Source organism: Hypanus sabinus, chromosome 5 (genome assembly GCF_030144855.1).
Source record: "Hypanus sabinus isolate sHypSab1 chromosome 5, sHypSab1.hap1, whole genome shotgun sequence".
Lineage (NCBI taxonomy): Eukaryota > Metazoa > Chordata > Chondrichthyes > Myliobatiformes > Dasyatidae > Hypanus > Hypanus sabinus.
Window position 1 is genome coordinate 37,984,287 of NC_082710.1, and position 24,516 is coordinate 38,008,802.

General features: G+C 39.3%; 1 protein-coding gene across 6 annotated transcripts in view; it reads left to right on the forward strand.

Moving 5' to 3' along the window:
• Positions 1–24,516, forward strand: part of cep78 (centrosomal protein 78) — a 125,719-nt gene that overhangs the window by 17,489 nt on the left and 83,714 nt on the right. For all 6 annotated transcript variants that reach the window (XM_059969771.1, XM_059969766.1, XM_059969770.1 and 3 more), the window contains exons 3-7: positions 13,509–13,684; positions 14,553–14,625; positions 14,721–14,824; positions 15,703–15,877; positions 18,729–18,842. In XM_059969771.1, coding sequence (XP_059825754.1) covers positions 13,509–13,684; positions 14,553–14,625; positions 14,721–14,824; positions 15,703–15,877; positions 18,729–18,842 — 642 coding nt within the window. The remainder of the gene's footprint in view (positions 1–13,508; positions 13,685–14,552; positions 14,626–14,720; positions 14,825–15,702; positions 15,878–18,728; positions 18,843–24,516) is intronic.

The window sequence follows — 24,516 nt, forward strand, 5'->3', positions numbered from 1 at the left end:
GGGTAGACAAAGGAGAGTCAGTGGACATTGTTTATTTCGATTATCAGAAGGTCTTTGACAAGGTGACACACATGTGGCTGCCAAATGAGGTAAAAGCCCATGGTATTGCAGGAAAGATATGAGCATGGATTGGCTAAATGACACAAGGCAAGGAGTCGATTGAATGATGCCTGTTCTGAATATCTGCCAGTGTCTATTGGTATTCCACAGGGCTTTGTATTGGGACCTTGTCTTTTCATGTTATATGTCAATGATTTGGATGACAGAATTGATGACTGGTAAAATAACATTTTCCTGCATTGCTTTATTCATTTAATGTTTGTTATGTATTTGTCGCTCATTCTTTTGGATTTCCAGATAAGTGGAAACATCAGTGGTATCCCACTTGGGCTCCAGATTTTTGTCTATCTTGAGCAGCATTATGATAAATGGGAATGGGATGCTGCATTGAAATGCTAGGCAACCAGAAGCTCCATCAGTCCCACAAACAGTGTAGATGCTTCATTCATAAAGTGATCAAGTCCGATTTGCTTTCACCAGTGTGGAGGCAACAATGTTGTGAATACTAAACGTAATTGATAAGATTGGAAGGTGTGCAAGAGCACTGATGTTTCATTTGGAATAGGGTCCTTGAATGTTGGAAATTTGAATGTTGAATGGAGCAACACAACTGCAGAAGGAACCCAAGACAGCATCAATGGAGTGAAATTGACAATTGATGCATCAGGTCAAGTTCCTTCATCATATCTGGGGTCAATGACTGTCCATTTCTTTCCATTGATGCTACATGACCTGCTGAGTTTTTCCAGTATTTTGTGTGTTGCCCCAATTTTCCAACATTGGCAGTCTCTCTTGTGTCTGCATTTCTTTGGAATGTGTTAGGAAACAGGAGTCGCTGGTGGAAATCCTTGCAGTCAAAGGAAGGACTTGAAACTGATCAGTGGCTGATTAGCAGGAGGCAAACAGTAGGAATAGAGGGAGCCCTTTTTGGTTGGCTGCTGGTGAGTAGCGGTGTTCCACAGGGGTTTGTGTTGGGACCAATTGTTTTTACATTATATGTCAATGATTTGGATTATGGAATTGAAGCAAAGCTTGCTGGTGATAAGAAGATAGGTGGAGGAGCAGGTATTTTTGAGGAAGTAGGTTGCAGAAGGACCAGACAGATTAGGAGAATGGGCAAAGAAGTGACAGATGGAATACAGTGTCTGGAAGTGTATGCTCATGCATTTTGGTAGAAGAAATGAAAGGGTTGACTATTTTCTAAATGAAAAGAAAATAAAAAAATCTGAGGTGCAAAGGATTCCCTAATGGTCAAATTACAGGTTGAGTCTGTGGCGAGGAAGGCAAATGTGATGTTAGCATTCATTTCAAGAGGGCAAGGATGTAACTTGCGAAGGGTCTCGGCCCGAAACGTCGACAGTGCTTCTTCCTATAGATGCTGCCTGGCCTGATGCGTTCCACCAGCACTTTCTGTGTGTGGATGTAATTTTGAGACTTTATAAATCACTGGTGAGGCCTCACTTGGAGTATTGTGAACAGGTTTATGCCCCTTATTTTAGAAGGGATGTGCTGAAACTGGAGAGGGTTCAAAGGGGGTGCACAAAAATGATTCCGGGATAAAAGGCATGTCATATGAAGACCATTTGATGACTCTGGGCCTGTATTAACTGGAATTCAGAAGAATGAGGGGTGACTTTTTTGAAACCTATTGAATGGTGAAAGGCCTTGATAGACTGGATGTGGCGAGGATATTTCCTATGGCGGGAGAGTCTAAGACCAGAGGACACAGCTTCAGGATAGAGGGGTGTCCTTTTATAAGGGGAGGGGGAATTTCTTCAGCCAGATAGTGGTGAATTTGTGAAATTCTTTGCCACAGGCAGCAGAGGAGGCAAAGTCTGTATGTATATTTAAGATGGGTTGATAAATTCTTGATTGGTCAAGGCATGAAGGGATACAGGGAGAAGGCAGAAAACGGGCCCAGAGCAAGATTGGATCAGCCATGATGAAATGGCAGGACAGACTCAATAGCCTAAACACAAAGCACACTGCAGATGCTGTGGTCAAAGCAACACCTTCAACAAGCTGGATAAACTCAGCAGGTTGTACAGCATCTGTGGAAATGAGCAGTCACCGTTTCGGGCTGAGACCCTTCGTCAGAACTGGAGAGGGAGGGGGTAGGGGCCCTATAAAGAATGTGGGGGGAGGGTGGGAAGGAGAAAGCTGGTAGTTGCCAGGTGAAAAACCAATCAGAGGAAAGTTCAAGAGTGGGGAGGGGATAGGCAGGAAAGGTGAAGAAGGAATGTAAGGGGAAAACACTGTGTCGTAGAAGAAGGCAGAATCAAGGCAGAGATGGTTGTTGAGTTCAGGAGGGCACGGAGCGACCACTCCCTGCGGAACATCGACGGCTCCTCAGCAGAGATCGATAAGGGCACCAAATTTCTTGGTGTTCACCTGGTGGAGAATCTCACCTGGTCCCTCAACACCAGCTCCATAGCAAAGAAAGTCCAGCAGCGTCTCTACTTTCTGCGAAGGCTAAGGAAAGTCCATCTCCCACCCCCCATCTTCATCACATTCTACAGGGATTGTATTGAGAGCATCCTGAGCAGCTGCATCATTGCCTGGTTCGGAAAGTGCACCATCTCGGATTGCAAGACCCTACAGCAGATAGTGAGGTCAGCTGAGAAGATCATCGGGGTCTCTCTTCCCACCATCACGGACATTTACAACATATGCTGCATCTGCAAAGGAAACAGCACTATGAAGGATCCCATGCGCCCCTTATACAATATCTCCTCCCTCCTGCCATCTGGGAAAAGGCTCCAAGGCATTCAGACTCTCACGACCAGACTATGTAATAAGTTTCTTCCCCCAAGCTATCAGACTCCTCAATACCCAGAGCCTGGACTGACACCTTGCCCGATTGTCCTGTTTATTATTTATTGTAATGCCTGCACTGTTTTTGTGCACTTTACGCAGTCCTGTGTAGGTCTGTAGTCTAGTGTAGCTTTCTCTGTGTTTTTTTTATGTAGTTCAGTCTAGTTTTTGTACTGTGTCATGGAACACCATAGTCCTGAAAAGCATTGTCTCATTTTTACTATGTACTGTACCAGCAATTATGGTCAAAATGACAATAAAAGTGACGACTTGATCATGAGAGAGGTGATAGGCAGCTGGAAGATGAGGCAGAGTGAAACTGGGATGGGGGAAGGGAGAGGGAGGGAATTACCGGATTGGCATGAACATCGAATTCTCCAACTTCCAATAATTCCCACTGTCTCCCTTCCCCCATCCCAGTTTCACTCTGCCTTCTCTTCCAGCTGCCTATCACTTCTCTCATGATTCTGCCACTTTCTACTACACAGTGCTTTCCCCTTACATTCCTTCTTCACCTTTCCTGCCTATCTCCTCCCTGCTTACTCTCCGCCACCCATTGAACTTTCCTTTGATTGCTTTTTCACCTGGCACCCACCACCCTCCCCCTACCTTCTTTATAGGGCCCCTGCTCCCTCCCTCTTCAGTCCTGAGAAAGGGTCTTGACCGGAAACATCTGCTTGTTTCCACGGATGCTGCCTGACCTGCTGACTTCCTCCAACTTGTATGTGTTGCTGAATGGCCTCATCCTGCTCCTATAGCTTATGGTCTTGTGGTAATCTATGGACAAATTATAAACCATTATAAACAATTAGTTTTGGATAATTGAAAAAAATACTGGATATTGGGATGTTATGTATCCACACATTACATGATGTCCGCAATAAAAAGATTGATATGTAGTAAAGATGAGCACTGTGAATGCTCAATGGGAGCTTCAACTTATGTAAATATGTGGGATGGAAAAGAAAGAAGTAAATGCAACTATGCAACACTTTTCAAGTTCTAATATGCTTGCAGGGCCTATAAAAAGTAATCACTCCCTTGCAAGTTTTTGTGTTTTATTGTTTTACAACGTTGAATCACAATGGATTTAATTTGGCCTTTTTGATACTGATCAGCAGAAAATGACTCTTCAGTGTCAAAGTGAAAATGTATCTCTCCAATGTGATCAAAATTAATTACAGACACGAAACACGAAATAATTGATTGCACAGGTATTCACCCCCTTTAATATGACACACCAAATCATGGCTGGTGTAGCTAATTGGTTTTTAAAGTCACATATTTGCATGGAGATCACTGTGTGTAGTCAAAGTACGTCAACTGATTGTAGTAAAAATACACCTGCTAGTGCAATTGCTAGTGAATCAGTATCCTGGCAAAAACTACACCATGAAGACAAAAGAACACTCCAACCAACTCCCTGAAAAGGTTACAAGAAAATTTCCAAGTCTCTGAATATCCCTTGGAATACAGTTAAATCAATCATCAAGAAATGGAAATAATATGGTACAGCTGTAAATCTGCCTGCAGCAGTCTGTCCTGAAAAACTGAGTGACTGTGCAAGAAGGGGACTAGTGAGGGAGGCCACCAAAAGACCCATGGCATCTCTGGAGGAGCTACAAGCTTTGGTGGCTGAGATGGGAGAGACTGCACGTACAATAACTGTTGCCTGGGTGCTTCACAGTTGCAGCTTTACGGGAGAGTGGCATGGAGAAAGACCCTGTTGGAAAAAAGTCTGTCATGAAATCTCAGCTAGAGTTTGCCAGAAGGCATGTGGGAGACTCTGAAGTCCACTGGAAGAAGGTTCTGTGGTCTGATGAAACCAAAATTGAGCTTTTTGGCCATCAGACACAAAACACTACATATCAAAGACACACCATCCCTACTGTGAAGCATGGTGGTGGCTGCATCGTGCTGTGGGATGCTTCGCTGCAGAAGGCCCTGGAAGGCTTGTGAAGGTAGGGGGTAAAATGAATGCAGCAAAACACAGGGAAATCCTGGAGGAAAACCTGGTGCAGTCTGCAAGAGAACTGTGACTTGGGAGAAGATTTGTTTTCCATCAAGACAATGATTCCAAGCATAAAACCAAAGTTATACGGGAGAAGCATAAGAACAACAATGTTAATGTCCTGGACTGGCCAAGACAAAGTGCAGATCTCAATCCATTTGAGAATTTGTGGCTGGACTTGGAAAAAGGCTCTTCACTCATGATTCCCATGAAATCTGAGAGCTTGAGCATAGAAACATACAGCACAATACAGGCCCTTCAGCCCACAAAGCTGTGCTGAACATCTCCCAACCTTAGACTGACCTAGACTTTACCCACAGCCATCTATTTTTCTAAGCCATCTAAGAGTCTCTTAAAAGACCCCATCATTTCTGCCTCCAGCACCGCCGCTGGCAACCCATTCCACACACTCGCCACTCTTCAAGTTAAAACAACAACTTACCCCTGACACCACCTCTGTACCTACTTCCATACTCCTTAAAATTATGCCCTCTTGTGCTTGCCATCTCAGCCCTGGGGAAAAGCCTCTGTCTATCCATACGATCAATGCCTCTCATAATCTTGTACACCTATATCAGGTCACCTCTCATCCTCCATTGCTCCAAGGAGAAAAGGCCGAATTTACTCAACCTATTCTCATCAGGCATGCTCCCCAATCCAGGCAACATCCTTGTAAGCAGTATTGTAAAGAAGAATAGGGGAAAAACTGCAGTGCCCAGTTGTGCAAAGCTGAGAGAGACCTATCCACACTGACGCAAGGCTGTAATTGCTACCAAAGGTGCATCTACTAAATACTGATTTGAAGAGGGTGAGTAATTGTGCAATCAATTATTCTGAGTTTAATAATTGTAATAAATTTAGACCAATTTGTAGAAATTTGTTTTCACTTGACATGTAGGAGTCTTTTTCTGTTGATCAGTGTCAAAAAAGCCAAATTAAATCCTCTGTGACTGAATGTTGTAAAACAATAAAACATAGAAACTTCCATTGGGGGTGGGGGGGGGGGGTGGAGGGTGAATAGTTTTTATAGGCACTGTACATACCTCCTTCCACTAACTATGTCCATCTTTTGAGACACATTTTCAAACTTTGATCTATTTGGTTATTCTTTCCTGATAATATGGTGCTTTGTCTGTAATATATTGTATTTTAATCCAGTGAAAGTATTTGGAGTATTTTCTGCATAGTAGCAATTATATCAATGCTTATTCTTAGAAAAGTTAAATATTGAGGTCATGGAAATCTGAATTAAACCAAGTTTTGAAATACTCAGGCTAGTAAAAAAGTCCCCTTGAAATTATCAAAAAATCTGATCCAGTGTTTTGATCTGCCTGATGAGTTCCACACATTATCCTATTTGCACTCTTATCACCGTTGCCAGTAGCAACCCACTTAATGTTTTGTGATCCTTAATTCTTGTTTCAGACAATTTGTAGGTCCAATGGACTGAAACAGTTTAAATAACAGGACTATCAGTCAAGAGTTCTCAACCATTAATGTGAAACTCTAATCCTCTTCTCATGTAATCCATTTGAGATTTAGAACCATAGAACACTACAGCATGGTACTATCCCTTCAGCCCTCCATGTTGTGCCGACCCATATAATCCTAAAAATAAAGTACTAAACCCACACTACCCCATAACCTTCCATTTTTCTTTCATCCATGTGCCTGTCCAAGAGGCTCTTAAATACCCCTAATGTTTTAGCCTCCACCACCATCTCTGGCAAGTCATTCCAGGCACTCACAACTCTGTGTTTATTTCAAAAAAAAAACAACCACAAAAAAAACTTATCCCTGATCTCTCCCCTAAACTTCCCTCCCTTAATTTTGTACCTGTGCCCTCTGGTGTTTGCTATTGATGCCCTGGGAAACAGGTACTGACTATCCACCCTATCTATGCCTCTCATAATCTTATAGACCTCTATCAAGTCCCCTCTCATTCTTCTATGCTCCAAAGAGAAAATTCCCAGCTCTGCTAACCTTGCTTCATGTGACTTGTTCTCCAATCCAGGCAGCATCCTGGTACATCTCCTCTACACCCTCTCCATAGCTTCCCTATGCTTCCTATAATGAGGTGACCAGAATTGAACACAATACTCTTAAGTGTGGTCTCACCAGAGATTTGTAGTGTTGCAACATGACCTCTCTGCTCTTGAACTCAATCCCCCGTTAATGAAGCCTAGCAATCCATAGGCCTTCTTAACTATCCTATCAACCTGTGCAGCGACCTTGAGGGATGTATGGATTTGAACCCCAAGGTCCCTTTGTTCATCCACACTCTTAAGTAATAGACCTTTAATCCTGTACTCAGTCTTCTGGTTTGTCCTTCCAAAATGTATCACCTCATACTTGTCTGGATTGAACTCTATCTGCCAGTTTTCTGCCCAACTCTGCAGCCTGTCTATATCCTTTTGTAACCTTCGACAACCTATATCTCCATCCACAACTCCTCCAATCTTCATGTCATCCGCAAACTTACCCATCCTTCCACCTCTACATCCAGATCATTTATAAAAATCACTAATAGCGGGGGTCCCAGGACAGATCCCTGCGGCACTCCACTAGTTACTGATCTCCAAGCAGAATACTTTCCTTCCACAACTACCCTCTGCTTTCTTCCTTAGAGCCAATTTTTTATCCAAACAGCCAAGGTTCCACTTATCCCATACCTCATGACTTTCTGGATGAGTCACTCATGAGGGACCTTGTCAAATGCTTTGCTAAGGTCCATGTAGACCACATCCACTGCCCTACCCTCATCAATTTCTTTTGTTACCTCTTCAACAAAACTCAGTCAGGCTCGTGAGGCACGATCTTCCCTTCACAAAGCCATGTTGACTATCCATGAGTAGACTGTACTTCTCCAAATGCTCGTAGATCCTATCCTTAAGAATCCCTTCCAGTGGTTTGCATACCACTGACATAAGACTCACCTGTCTATAGTTCCCAGGTTTCTCCCTATTACCTTTTTAAAATCATATTTAGGTCACTATATTTGTCATCTTGCTAACTGCTTGGTGTTACCAGCATTTAACTCTCAACAATTTGTTTACAAGATCATCCAGATTCTGGAAAATATAAACACAAGGAAATCTGCAGATGCTGGAAATTCAAGCAACACACACAAAATGCTTGTGGAACGCAGCAAGTCAGCCAGCAACTATAGGAAAAGCGCTGTCGACGTTTCCTAACGAAGGGTCTCGGCCCGAAATGTCAACAGCGCTTCTCCCTATAGATGCTGCCTGACCTGCTGCGTTCCACCAGCATTTTGTGTGTGTTGTCTGGAAAATATAAACTTCTTTCCATTTTTATATAAAACAAAAATACTCTTCATGACTTCTTTCTACTGAGAATGATGTCATATTTTCCACAATATACTCTATCTTGCCCCATTACTAAATCTGTCCATATAACAATTACAGCACGGAAACAGGCCATCTCGGCCCTTCTAGTCCATGCCGAACGCTTACTCTCACCTAGTCCCACCGACCTGCACTCATAACCCATAACACTCCATTCCTTTCCTGTACATATACGTATCCAATTTTTTTAAAATGACAATATCAAACTTGTCTCTACCACTTTCACTGGAAGCTTGTTCCACACAGCTACCACTCTCTGAGTAAAGAAATTCCACCTCATGTTATCCTTAAACTTTTGCCCCTTAACTCTCAACTCATGTTCTCTTGTTTGAATCTCTTCTACTCTCAATGGAAAAAGCCTATCCATGTCAACTGTATCTATCCCCCTCATAATTTTAAATACCTCTATCAAGTACCCCCTCAACCTTCTAAGCTCCAAAGAATAAAGACCTAACTTGTTCAACCTTTCTCTGTAACTTAGGTGCTGAAACCCAGGTAACATTCTAGTAAATCTTCTCTGTACTCTCTCTATTTTGTTGACATCTTTCCTATAATTCGGTGACCAGAACTGTACATAATACTCCAAATTCGGCCTTACCAATGCCTTGTACAATTTTAACATTACATCCTAACTCCTATACTCAATGCTCTGATTTATAAAGGCCAACATACCAAAAGCTTTCTTCACCACCCTATCCACATGAGATTTCACCTTCAGGGAACTATGCACTATTATTCCTAAATCACTCTGTTCAACTGCATTCTTCAATGCCCTACCAATTACCATGTATGTCCTATTTGGATTATTCCTACCAAAAGGTAGCTCCTCACATTTATCAGCATTAAACTCTATCTGCCATCTTTCATCCCAGTATTCTAACTGGCCTAAATCTGTCTGCAAACTTTGAAAACCTACTTCATTATCCACAACGCCACCTACTGTAGTATCATCTGCATACTTACTAATCCTATTTACCACTCCATCATCCAGATCATTAATGTATATGACAAACAACATTGGACCCAGTACAGAACCCTGAGGCACACCACTAGTCACCGGCCTCCAACCTGACGAACTGTTATCCACCACTACTCTCTGGCATCTCCCATCCAGCCACTGTTGAATCCATTTTACTACATCAATATTAATACCTATCGATTGAACCTTCCTAACTAACCTTCTGTGCGGAACCTTGTCAAAGGCCTTACTGAAGTCCATATAGACAACATCCACTGCTTTACCCTCGTCAACTTTCTTCGTTACCTCTTCAAAAAATTCAATATGATTTGACAAACATGACCTTCCGCGCACAAATCCATGTTGACGGTTCCTAATCAGACCCTGTCTATCCAGATAATTATATATACCATCTCTAGGAATACTTTCCATTAATTTACCCACCACTGACGTCAAACTGACAGGCCTATAATTGCTAGGTTTACTCTTGGAACCCTTTTTAAACAATGGAACCACATGAGCAATATGCCAATCCTCTGGCACCATCCCCGTTTCTAATGACATTTAAAATATTTCTGTCAGAGCCCCTACTATTGTTACACTAACATCCCTCAAGGTCCTAGGGAATATCCTGTCAGGACCCAGTGATTTATCCACTTTTATCTTCCTTAAAAGCGCCAGTACTTTCTCCTCTTTAATCGTCATATTTTCCATAACTTCCCTACTTGTTTCCCTTACCTTACAGAATTCAATATCCTTCTCCTTAGTGAATACCAAAGAAAAGAAATTGTTCAAAATCTGCCCCATCTCTTTCGGCTCCACACATAGTTGTCCACTCTGATTCTCTAAGGGACCAATTTTATCCCTCACTATTCTTTTGCTACTAATATAACTGTAGAAACCCTTCGGATTTATTTTCACCTTACTTGCCAAAGCAATCTCGTATCTTTTAGCTTCAATAATTTTTTTCTTAAGATTCTTCTTACTAAGAATCTTAGATTCTTCTAAGATTCCTCGAGCACCTCATTTACTCCATGCTGCCTATATTTATTGTAGATATCTCTCTTTTTCTGAACCAAGTTTTCAATATCCTTTGAAAACCATTTTTCTCTCTAACTTTTAACCTTTCCTTTCAACCTAACAGGAACATAAAGAGTCTGTACCCTCAAAATTTCACCTTTAAATAACGTCCATTTCTCTATTACATCCTTCCCATAAAACAAATTATCCCAATCCACTCCTCCTAAATCCTTTCGCATCTCCTCAAAGTTAGCCTTTCTCCAATCAAAAATCTCAACCCTGGGTCCAGTCCTATCCTTCTCTATAATTTTATTGAAACTAATGGCACTGTGATCACTGGACCCGAAGTGCTCCCCAGCACATACCTCCGTCACTTGACGTCACATTCCCTAACAGAAGATCCAACACTGCCCCTTCTCTAGTTGGTACCTCTATGTATTGCTGCAAAAAACTATCCTGCACACAAACTCTAAACCATCCATCCCTTTTACAGTATCGGCTTCCCAGTCTATGTGTGGGAAAATTAAAATCTCCCACAATCACAACCCTGTGCTTACTACAAGTATCTGCTATCTCCTTGCAAATTTGCTCCTCCAATTCTTGCTCCCCATTATAATACACCCCTATAAGTTTTACTACACCTTTCCCATTCCTCAATTCCACCCAAATAGACTCCCTAGATGAGACCTCTAATCTATCCTGCCAGAGCACCACTGTAATATTTTTTCAGACAAGCAATGCAACGCCTCCCCCTCTTGCCCCTCTGATTCTATCATACCTGAAGCAATGAAATCCAGGAATATGTAGCTGCCAATCACACCCCTTCTGTAACCATGTTTCACTAATAGCTGCCACATCATATTTCCAGGTATCAATCCATGCTCTAAGCTCATCCACCTTTCTTACAATGCTCCTAGCATTAAAATAAATGCATTTAAGAAACTCTTCACCTCTTCTTCTCTGTTTATCCCTAACAGTACAAAGAACTTTACTGTCTTCTTTTTCTTCCTTCTCCCATACATCTGTTCCTACACTCTGGTTCCCCTCCCCCTTCATATCTAGTTTAAATCCACTGGAGCCTCTTTAGCAAACCTACCTGCAAGAATTCATGTCCTCCTCCAGTTCAGATGTAAACCGTCCCACCGGAACAGGTCCCACCTTCCCTGGAAAACTGCACAATTATCTATAAATCTGAAGCCCTCCCTCCTGCACCATGTCTTCAGTCACGTGTTGATCTGCACTATCTTACTATTTCTAAACCCACCTGCACGTGGCACTGGTAGCAATCCTGAGATTGGTATCCTGGAGGTCCTGTCCTTTAACTTGGCACCTAGCTCCTTAAACTCACCTTTCAGGACCTCCTCACTCTTCCTACCCACGTCATTGGTCCCTACGTGGACCATGGCAGTCGCCTGACTGATAGCCTTTTCATTTTGCACATTTTGTAGACTCATGGAGACTTGCAAGCTTGAATACAAAGGATTCCAGGAAAATCAAATAGAGTTACAGCTGTTGAAAAATCTTAGAGATAAGATGATGAGTAACTTGAACCTGAGGATGAACCAATTGCTGTGTACAGGAAGTTTTAAACTTTGTAGGTTGGATTTTCCAGATTGTGTTTTGCATAATTCACAATCAGCACATTAAAATGTTGTAGAGAGTTGATGTGGTTTCAGATGAGATATAATAGCGCCACATAAATTAACAAAGGATGGATGTATCAGAGTAGAGGAAGAATTCACCAACATACTTCAAATGCTGTGGTAACATTTGTGAAGCAACAAATAGCATTGAGGTCATGATTGTTCTTGTTTTGCTCTGATGAGCAGGGTATGTCACTTGTGTCAATTATACCAATTTCCTGAAACATGCTTTTGTTCATGCTTTGTTTCAGAAAGAGATTAACGGGAATATAGGAGAAGATTCAAGGGTGCAATAATGCCACCTTGAAGAAGTGTATCATTTTTACTGACTCACAGGAATTGTTACAAAGTGGAGAAGTGTGCAAGGTTTAAATTGTTTGAATCAGTACATTGGGAGTACACATACACCAGCATAGATGGTGGAAGGTAGAGAAGGAATCTCTTAAATCCTACTTGTACCTGACCCTTCAAGCATCTCATTCCCCATCTATGGCAACCCTGCCAGTCCTTCATTAATCTCATCAGTTATCTTGGAACCCATGGAACCAGAGTGGAATACAGTAATCTTATAGTCCAACTCCTTTTCTTTGAAAAAGGAAACCTTACAACTAAACATAGTTTACAATGAGAAAGAGCATTATTTCAAAGTTTGGATTACCAAACAAGTAACATGAATGTTGCAATATTTTTTGATTTAGATGTAAATATTCTGAGATAATTATTCATTGTGCTTCTAATTGTGCCTCTAATTGGCCTTATTGTGAAAATGTTTCTTTGCTTAAAAAGTCTCTGAATCAATCAAGTTTCTTCTGATGAATTAGCTTCATAACAAAGGTGAGAAAGGAGAAGAGGAGTCATTAAATGAGTTTGATCACCAAAAGTGTACTCGTACAATCCTGGGATTTCAAGACTGGTTGAGACTCCATTCTGTAAAATCAATAGTGATTTCCCATGTGGTAGCTTGCTTATGATTTGTTCTTGGGGTAATGTGATGCCTGCATCTGTTAGATTTTATCGGATACAATAAAGTATTTCAACTCAAGAAAGGTGAGATAGGAAGTTTCTCTAAATGAAATGTTACTCAGTCTTAAACCCACACCCCCTTAACATTTTGATCAGTTTTTAAAGGATGGGTGGTAACAAAAGCACATGAAGTGAAATACTGGTATTTGAAATTTCTTTAAAGAAGTTACTTGCCTGTATTTTTAATAATTTTTAACTCAGAAGGGATAACATTCCTGGGGCAGAGAAAGCTTGTCATGAAAAGAAGTGCATCTACACACTGTGTTAAAAGTTGAATCAGGAATGTTTCCCTCATTTTCCAGTTTTTTGTTCCTTTATAGGCTGTGTTCTATTGTTTCATACCCTCCTTCCTTAAACTACCAACTGCTTGCCTGCCAAAACATCTCTAGAGGCACAATGCAATTTACCAACTCAACACAATTAAGAACAAGACTATTGGGTGTGCGGGATGTATACTTCAGTTGATTGTGAAATAGTATATGTTGACAATATTTTTCCCCAGTTGTATCTATCAAAATAAAAACTGCTGTCACAGATAGAAGGATTTCTTTTTCAGATTAAATCCAAGTGGTTTCCCATTCTTATATCTTCATTTTGTTTTTTGTTTCTTGAAGGGAATGAGAGGCAAAAACAGCACTTCAGAAAACGTGTGCCAGCAATACGTTCAAAAAGTTGTACACTTCAACTCTGTGGGTCAATTAGTGACTGTCTGATTGTTTCCAGCGCTTTAAAATCCTTAGAGCTGCAAGGATTACCTTTGAGGAAAGGCGATCTCATAGCATTAACAAAGGTGAGAGAAGTGGACCATAGAGAAAAATATAATACTGCAATCACATTATTTATCTCCTGCAGAGCACCTCTAAAAATGGTATTTCTTCTACTGACTTGATCTATGAATACTTGTGGAAGGCAACTGAATAGTGGATAATAGAAATACATAAAACATGGGCTTGAACCACAAATTTTATCTGGTATAAGCAAACTTGCCTAACTTGCAGTCTAGTAATTTAAGAGTAAGAAAATACTGAAATGTATTTTAGTTTAATCTACTGCTTGCTTTAGTTCCATTCCATATCTACCATGTCCATTAAAAGTTGGAGCTTGCCCCTTGTGATATTTAATGGTAAAGGGTGCATGACTTGGGTGAACAGGAGGCATACAACTGCTGAATGGTTGAATTTTGACTGCATTCCTTGTCCAGGCTACCCTGAATCCTACAAATCCAATTACTTATTATAAAAATGCACAGGAACTGCTTGGTTTGATTTGGTTAACTATATAAGAACTGAGTGATTATAAGACAATTTCATTGATCAGTTTCAGTTACCTAGGAAATTGAAGTGAGTAGCCTGCATTATATTTTGCACAGGTAATATATGAAGGCCATGTTTTGTGGTTAAATCATCCTTTTTAATAATTGATCTCGCTGATTTTTATTAAAATTGAGATCCTGCTGTCCTGTGCTGCCTGCCCCCCCCCCCCCCCCCCCAAAAAACTTTTTGTTCTCTAGCTTCATTTCTGGCTTTCTTCTCATAATGACTGAAATTGTTGAAATTGTGATAAAAGTTAATGGGTTTCAGTTCAAATCTTGCTAGTAAGTTTATTAATTTAGTTTGCATGTAGTACATTTTATTGCATATATCATTCATTTTTTATAGGGCTTATCCAAGACAAAAACTCTGCAGCATATTTCATTAGCTTATTGTCCTATAGGAGACGAAGGGCTAGAAAGTAAGTATTCTGGGTCTTGGTTTATTTTTCCTTTATAAAAATTTTAGTATCAGCTTTTAAGGTTAAGTCATATTTTGATAAAATTTTCTTTTTAGTAATTTGCAAGAGTTTGAAGAATTCTGTTACAATCAAAACAGTTAACTTCACAGGCTGCAATCTTACATGGTGTGGTGCAGAACACATCACCCAAGTTATTAAGGCAAGTTTATGTTTTTCTTTTACTGTAACTGTTTTATTTGTTTTAGCAACCACATCAGCTATTTATTGCAATTTAAAATTATATCTGCAATGGTTTACAGTTAATTGGGCCATCAGTTAGTTGGGGCTGCCATTTATGTGAGGCAACTCTTAAAGAAGAAAACTAATCAATAAAATAGCCAGGATACCTCTTTTTATTTCAGGCACTATGCCACTTAATTGGGACAGTGGACATTTGCTGAACAGTTTCTAACTGGCGTCAGTTGCATGTACTTGTTTGGCCGTTAATACACCATGCTTGGAGTGAACAGTTTTTAAATATCGTCTGTTGTGTTTTCAAAAGCAGTGATTTTTGTCAGATAGTTGGCAAGAAATAAGCAGTAAGATAATTTGGAACTACTTTGCTCTCTGCCAGAGATCGCCAGGAATGAAGATGAAACTATTTCTCAACTTCGAGTTAGGAACTATGAAGAATTTGAAGGAATCGACAAACACCTTGAATGTTACAATGAAAATTAAGATTTGGAGGATACTATAGTCAAAAGCATTGTATGAAGGCAGTCCATTATTTGCACTGATTTTGTTCATTTATGGTCAATCAAAAAAATACGGCAGCATACACTGGATGAATTCCTCCATTGAGAACTATTGGGAACTAATAAACAGTTTTATGGTATTGTAGTATTGGTAATGTTCTAATTTATTCTGCGCTGCTTTTAAATACATACATTGTTACTTGGTTAAACAGTAATTTGTCTTTTTATACTTTAACTGTTTCGCTGAATCCGGCTAATTGTGGCCAAAATGTACTGATCCTGATGTGTCCCAGTTAACTGGAATGCACTGTATTTGAAAAGGTATGATCTCTTTTTTATTCAGCATCAAGCAACAAAAAGGCACAGTGAAGTTTGGGCAGAAAGTCTTCGTTACAGGCATCCTGACCTAGATTGTATGACTGGTTTGCGTCGTATTACCATCAATTGTAACACGCTTATTGGTGATACAGGAGCTATTGCTTTTGCAGAAGCCCTCAAAGATGACCTGTGGCTGAAAGGCAAGTTGCATTTAATAATATGCTGACATTGACAAACTTTAAATATAAAGTTCCTTCATTTGAAAAATAATTTCATGTTGTGTAAATGCATATAGATGCAGCATAGTTCTTCAGTAACACTTGTTGGTTGAAGAATTTAAACATAGCATCCCTAAAAAATCTAATGGGAAGCTTGCAGAATTTGGTCTTTATTCTTCTGAATTTACTTCGATAAATTGGTTTGCAGTTAGTTACAGTAATTCAATCCTCTTCTTATTTTACTCAATCTTTCCATGATTCCCCACTCCCTGTCCCCTTCCCACTTTCAGTCAATGATAGATCTGCATCAGTTCAGGTTTATCAACGTCATATGTCATGAATTTTTTTTTGCTGCAGCAGTACAGTGCAATATATAAAATTACAGCATTCTGCAAAAGTCTTAAGCACATTTATGTAGTTAGGGTGCCTAAGTCTTTTGCATAATACAGTATTTGTCAAAGAGAGGCGAAGAGCAAGTTTGAATCTGGCAGGAGCAACGAATGTTTGGAATGGGAGGCGGAGTTCTGCGGGAGAGGTGTGGGGCAGGTGACAGGAAGAGTGCCAAAGGTGGGGAATGAGGGTGGCACAGATGCAGACACACCCAACCCTGAGATACAAGACAAGGTACTTGATTCCAAACAGTTGGTTTATTGATAATTACAGAATGTCTCTCTGGGTACTTTCCACTCCCTTCTGCTTTTCCCCAATCATGATTTCTCTCTCGCTGCCCCCTTCCCACTCTCAGTCCACAGTAGAGACATATATAAGAATCAGGTTTATCATTACTCACATATGTCTTTAAATCTGTTATTTTTTAGCAGCACCAGTACAGTGGCATATATAAAATTACTAAGTACTATGCAACCCAGCTATATCCATGTGTCTAAGACTTTAGTACAGTACATCAGTGTTATGCAAAATCTTTGCTTTGATGAATGTTGTTGCTGCAGCAGTTAAGAAGCTCAACACTGTTCAGTATGTATGTTTGTTCCTTGTAGCATTGAAATGTGTTGCTCTATTGAGCACTGGGTGCAAAATGCACTGCAGCAGCTTGCCAAAGTTGCACACCATCTGGACTGAGATATGTATTATCATTTTTCATCATTACTTAAAATTTTGCACTTCTGAATTCATGACCACTGTAGGAGACTCTGCAGTTCATGGCCACATTTCAAATATTTTTATTAATGTACATGGCTTATCAGCAATATCCACATGTTGTGATTAAGACCATAGGACAGAATGAGGCTATTCAGCCCATCTATTCAGTTACACCTTTTGAGCATGGCTGATTTATTTTCCTTCTCAACCCCATTCTCTTACCTTCTCTCTGTAAACTTTGATGCCCTTAATAATCAAGTGTCTATAGACCTCTGACAATTGGGTATAAATATACTGAATGACTTGGCCTCCACAGCTGTCTGTAGTACTGAATTGCACAAATTCACCACCTTCTGTCTAAAGAAATAATTTCTAATCTCTGTTCGAAAGACCTTTTATTCTGAAGTATGGTTTCTGGTCCTAGTTTTCCTTATTATAGAAGACATTTTCTCCACAACCTCTCCATTTAGGCCTTTAAATATTCCATAGGTTTCGATCGAATTTCCTCCCCCCCCCGAATTCCAGTGAGTATAAGTGCAGAACCATCAAACGGTTCTTAAATGTCATCCCTTTCATTCCAGGATCATTCTTATTGAACCCTCCACTGGACCCACTCAAATACCAGCATATCCTTTTGTAGATATGATATCCAGAACTGCTCACAATACTCCAAATGTGGTCTGACCAATGCTTTATAAAGCCTCAGGATTTCATCCTTTTATATTCTAGTCCTCTAGAAATGAATGTGAACATTGCATTTGCCCTCCTTACTACCATCTCAACCTGCAAGCTAACCTTTAGGGAACCTGTACTAGGACTCCCAAGTCCTTTTTTATTAAATAGATCCATATGCATTAATTGAGTGAGCTAGCACAGAAGCACGAATGAGGAGAGGCCCTCCATTGGTCAGAGTTGATTTGGAGAGCAAGTTGTTGCCCATACAGTACGCCACACAGCTGAGGAATGGCAGAGACCGATACAGATTGAAACCATTGGTGTTGTTGGAGTTGACAGTCAGTGTCAAGCTGAACGTCACACTGCCTCAGGGATTCCAGCTGCAGATTTTTCCTCAAGATTTACTCCTGAAGCCTTCCCAATGAATGGGTATAGCTGCAAGGCACGGAGGTTTGAGATAAAAATTTTCCTTCTCGTGGATGAGCTGCCAACCACGGCTGGTGAGCCCCATATGTCCAAAGCAATTGGATTTAAAGCACCAGTAACCCACCTTTGCCCCTTCTTCTGTCTGTAGTAACGGTATTGCCAGGCTTAGTAGCTAAGCCGCACATGAAGGCCAGAAGCTGGACTTGGTTGTCAGAGGCTATTTGAGACACATGCCGTTGAGAGCATTTAATTGGTAGCAGGAGCTTATCCCCACTACTTTCCCTGGCTTTGAGAACCTTAAGGAGCCACAAATGGTAAAGCATGAAAAGTAATTGTGTTGAGAGGAAGGGAATGGATGACAAAAAAAGAGAATATATATCTCTTGTGCATTTTATAATCTCAAGATATTCTTAAATACCTCAGTCAATAAGTTATTTTTTGGTAATACAGCCACTGTTATAATGTGGTTTAAGGGTGGAAATTGACTTGGTTGGGCAATAAGAAATTTTTGGCTTGCCTGCCTGGAGCATTTGCTGTTACATACTACGCAAAGATCATCTTTGGTGGAGGTGATGAGTACTTCACATCTGACATGAAATTCATATATTGGTGTGTTTTATTTTAATTACAGCACTTGATTTACAGCAGTGTGGCATTTCTAATGAAGGAGCCAAAGCTTTGCTCAATAGCTTACAGTCTAGTACAACGTTAATTATTTTGGATGTTCGAAAAAACCCATTAATCGGTGAGTTTAATATTAGGAATTAATTTACTTATGCCTTTGTTTGTGGAAAAGTTAATATTTTGGTGCACCTCAATGGCCTGCTGCTATTGAGCAATAAGGCAACATAATGTTGAAAAAGTTTCTGCTAATTTTAAAGTTTGTGCTATGCTTTTCTATAAAGAATTTGATATATTTTACCTTATCTGTAATTTTACTGTAGTCTAGGATCTACAGTGATTTTTATTTATTTTAAATATCCCTAAAAAAAAACTTGGTAACAGCAAGGGATTCCTCAAATGCTGAAAATCATGATGAACACATGCAGAGGGCTTGAAGAACTCAGCAGGTCTGGCAGCATCATTGAAAAGGAGTAAACAGTGTTTTGGGCCAAGATCCTTCATCAGGATTGAAAAGGAAGGGGGAATAAGAAGGTGGAGTGAGGGAAGGAGTACAATCCAGCAGATTATAGGTAAAACCAGGTGAGGGAGAAGGTGGTCCTATGGGGGAGGAGGGATGAATTAAGAAGCTGGGAGGTGATTAGTGGATGAAGGAATTTGATAGAAGAAAGTGGACCATAGGAGAAAGGGAAGGAAGATGGGCAATAGATGAGATGTGATGGGCAGGTGAGGAGAAGAGTTAAAAGGAGAGCCAGAATGGGGAATGGAAAAAGAGGAGGGGGAGAAATTATTGGAGGTTAGAGAAATCAATGTTCACGCCATCAGGTTGCAGGCTATCCAGGCAGTTTGAGGTTTTGCTGCTTCAACCTATGTGTGGCCTCAAAGTGGCAATAGAGGAGGCCATGGGCTGATGTGCTGGAATGGGATCACTTGGTAAATTCTAAGGTTTTTACTCACAGATGGATAAGATGCTGCTTTCTCTGACTAGTCAATAAATCCTGTGAACCAAAAGTTATACCAGTTTAGTATTGTACCAATTGTGAAACTTTTTTACATTTTTTCCCCAAATACTTTGCATTCAACTAAATAGAAGATCCATATAGATTTCAATAGTTGGTAGGGCACAGTACTTCTAGACTGTACAATTCAGGGTGAAATTACAGTCTAAAGTATTATGAAATAGTAGATACGCAGTGTGGGAATGAATTATTGAACCTTTTCTCATAATTAATGTTTTCCAAAATCTAATTAAATCGCTATGTGACGATTCTTGGATCTTACAGTTCAGAAATCTTCAACTGATAGATTAATTGTAGCCACTACACTGCTGCTGTTTTACTTTACTGCTTTTTTTTAAAAAAAAAAGTTCTTTGGATGAGTGGAATGTTAACAGCTGAACTTTTATGTATTTTCTTTCCTCAAGCTGTGTTGGTTGTATGGTTTTGGTTCTGTAACAATAATATCTGATAGGAAATTTCAGAAATTTGATTGAACATTGAAGAAATGATATGTAACCAAGTAGTCCTCTACTTGGAGCTAACTTAAATTCCCATAATTAATGTACAATATTTTTATTTTTTCTCTGTTCTGGTTTGGTTTGCATAGCTGGGAATAACTAAGCACATCTCCTGGACAGGCTGATGAACAGGTAGCAGTGGGACACCAATGTTGCATGAATGGCCTTGTGTTTTTCACCTGCAACATAAGACAATAATGGAGCCAATTGGCATGGATTTACACCCACTGAATCTGTGCCAGGTTAAACCCATTAAAATAAATTAGTGAATAGCTTTTGGGATAAGGGCAGGACCATTGATCTAATTAAATTAAATATTTTAAATTGTTTTTAAATATGTGCCGATGTTCATCAACTCAGATATTTTTAATTGTGTTTAGTTGTTGAATGCAGTTTAACCTGCAGTTAAAGCTGTTCTGTTGGGCAATTTGGCCATATGAAGTGCTCAGAATCGGGGTTTAATATCACTGGCAAATGTTGTAAAATCTGCTGTTTTTGCTGCATTTGCTGATGTGCTCCTCCCCTGTTCTCCCCCAGCCTGCCATGTCTCCTCCACCCCAGAATGATTTTTGAGTGCTTTCACAACATAGACAAAATTGATTTTAGCTGTCTGTAAAAACATTCCTTGTTTGTTTTTATTGAGATAGCATGTTGTTTCCTATACTGATTATTTTTTTTGGTAGCATCTCTTGTGTTCAATCGTTGCCTCATTTACCTTTTTTTTATTTTTTCCTTTTTTGTTTTTGTAATTTAGCAGCAAGAATTTCCAAATGAGGGAATGATGGCCAATGTCTAATTAAAAAATTCTATCCATGAGCTGGTATAAATTAGAGATTTTTAAAATGTGTAAATATTAATTCTAAATGTTGAAGGAGATGATGAAATTGAATTCAATATTTTTAAATGATGCCAATAAAAATATTAAGAATTTAGTAATAGAATAGTTGACATATTTTAAGATGTAAATTGTTATTAAATATTTCATGTAAAACTTTTTCATTTTAAAGAATTTTGATCCTGAATGACCTCATTAGTGGGAACTGTTAATAATGGTACCCCCATTATAAATAATAATCATGTGATAAGTTTTCTGTGAACTCTTAACCGCACCTGAGTAAGTTTTTTTTCTGCTTAATAGTCCTGCAATTAGATACTTCATGGGAGTTGAGATCACAAGTGTTCTAGAATGTACTTACTAATAGTCTGCTTTTGAATTTGAAGCAAGATCAGAGAACTCACTACTGATTTTTTTTCTGAACTGCTGAAGTCACAGTTCACATAGCATAATTTGTGGCAGCAGTTTGTTGGTTTGTGTATATCATTATAATTAATGCAGCTCAAATGGCACTTCCAGATGTTCTTTTATTTTTGTTTTGGATCTATTTATAATTTTGATTTGTGTTTGAGGGTCCTGTTATGTTTCAATAGCAGGTAAGTAAATGAACTTCAAACTCACTTCAATGATTGCAGTGCCATCTGATGGGGAAATTAAGAATTTCATTGAAATGTCACAGCTTAGGATAAATACTGCCATTATAATTTTTCACATTGTGGGACTAGTAAGTAGAAGAAAAACTTAGGTGCATATAAAAGTTTACAGAAAGCTTATTATACGATTAATATTTAAAATGTGAGAACCATTATAAACAGTTCCTACTAATGATGTAACTAACAAACACAATCCTTAAAAAATGAAAAATTTTCCCATGAAAAACCTTTTTTTTTTACTGTGTAAGCCTATTAAATTCAAGTTTCCACCTATGTACAAAGAAGTGTGAAGGGCCAAAAACTGCTTCTGATGATCTGGTTCAGATTCCTAACCATTCACCCACATCAGCAACTCCTCTCCACAGCCCCTCAGCACCCATCTTCACCTGTACTACCACTTTACGCTTACATTTTACACCTTACACATACACTAACAGTCACTGTCCTATTGTGTTTTTGTATGATCTGTTGCCACCTAGAAGAATTTCTCTTGCTAGGAGATGACCTACAAAGCTGCAGTAAAACTCTGGTGATCCACTGTCTGTTTGTTTGGAAAATCTAATGGATCAGGATCTTGCTCTTTGGGCCCTGATTTCTACTCTCCTTTTAAGCTTTCTCGGTCCCTGCTTTTCAGGCTTGCTGTGACAGACAGGTTCCTGCTTCTCACTCTTCCTTGAACATAATGAATTTGCTGGAAATTTTAATGTGAAAGACCTTTTTAAAAATGGAATCGAAATCTTTTCAGAGTATTAATTAGAACAGCATTCAATAGCTGTAGAAATCTGCTTGATCAGTATAATCAACCTCGAGTATGTTGGTTATTGAAGTTTTACTATACTCTGATCAAACTGTTATGCAGTTAGCTTGTGGACTCAGTGCTATTTTAATGCTGTAGTCACCAGTGAGAGAAATGTTTCAGATCATTTGTTGAAACTGGAGGGAAGGAAAAAACTGTTTTCATTCCCCCTAACTATTGCTGGATGCTGGAATATTTTTTGGTTATATGTTCAGTGGTGTTGAAATTGAAGTGCAGATTCAACCACTAATCTTTGTATAGCTATTAGGCCATCATAATGTAGATTATACACATGACATTAATGGCATTACTTGTAGAGTATATAATTAGTGTGATTAGCAGTCTCCATTAGAACTCCTTAAGATGTTATAAGTGATGACTTCTGATTGTTACAAAGGAAGAAAATTGATGGCAGCTCTTTGCTGAAAACATTTGGCTGCTGTACTTAAAATTTGCCTTCTCTCTCCATGTCCTCCCTATTCATTGTTAGAATTATGGCATAAATGGCCACTTGGCATATTGTATCTGCGCTAACAATTCAGTGGAGTTTTACACTTAGTTAAATACCCATTGGTTTCCTTCACGGCCAAATAAATATTTTCTCTTGGGCGTTTATCCAGTTTTCTGTGGAAGTTATTGTTGGTGCTGTCTCCTTCATCCTTTTGGTCAGTGCATTCCAGGTTTTAATAACTTGCTTTAATGCTTTTCCATGTGCTATCATTCTGGTTGTGAATTGCTTGTTTTTCAATTGCTTGGTTTAAAAATACATAATATTGAACAACTTCATCAAATTTCCTGGTTCCATTCTTTTTTTTTGTTGGACAGCAACCTTAATTGATACAGGTTCTGTGCATAATTTAAATCTTTCCATTTTACACACTCATCCTAAAACCATTGCTGAGAATTGAATGTAATGCCCCTTTAAATACTTAGTATTTATCAATGCTTCTTTTTGTCCTTTTATCTGAATTTGTAAGGACAATGACTCTTTGTGTCTTGAAGAAACTTATTCTCAATCCTTTGAAGATTTTCATGTATATCCATGTTCAGTGTTAATCACTCATTCTTCCTACCAACATAAAAACCTGTATTTATCTGCATTTGGTTTCATCTGCCATTTGTAGCTACTTTTAACTATTCTGTCATTGTATATCAAAATCTACTCATATTTTCCTTGCTCTTTTTTTTTCAAGTTTTATGTCATTTACATACTTTAAAATGATCTCTCTTAACCAATCATCAGATATTGGTCCCAACATCTTTCCAGTGGGAGTCGCATAAGATACTGAAAAAAAACGATTTGTCAAGGTCTTGCTTTGTAAAATGTATTTTTGTTGTTCATGTTATCTTTGCCCCTTAAATGGTTTCCATTTTGTCAATGTTTTATGTGATACCCTTTGAATGTATAGATTCATAGAGAGGATTGAGGAATTCAACCAGGCTTATCACAGTTTTGTTCAGAGATACAGCCCTTCCCACAAGTCCAAGCTGCCTAGTTACACACATGTGACCAATGAATTACTAAACTACATATTTTTGGAATGCAGGAGGAAATTGGAGCACACGGAAGAAACCCACTCCGTCACCGGGAGTACATATGAACTCTTTACAGACAGTAGTGGGAATTGAACCCAAGTTGCAAGCTTGTGCTAACCTCTATGTGAACATGCCACCCAGTTACAGTGGCATGTTCATTAGAGTGAAACCTTTCCCAGGGTGTTGCATACTTTTGGTGTGATCTTTGTAGGATGCCCATTCCTACAGAGAGTAGCAATAGTACTGTATTTCCTCCATTTGTAGACAATTTCTTGTACTGTAGACTGATTAATACTTAAGTCTTTAGAAATGCATTTATTGTCATGGTCCGGTCCGTGGTCCACGTTCCGGTTCATGGTCCAGTCCGTGGACTCCAGACTCTGGGTCTTCCGGCTGTCCCTTGTTTCATTTGGGCTTAATCATAGGCACCTGATTCTCATCTTGGGGCCAGGAATATAAGTG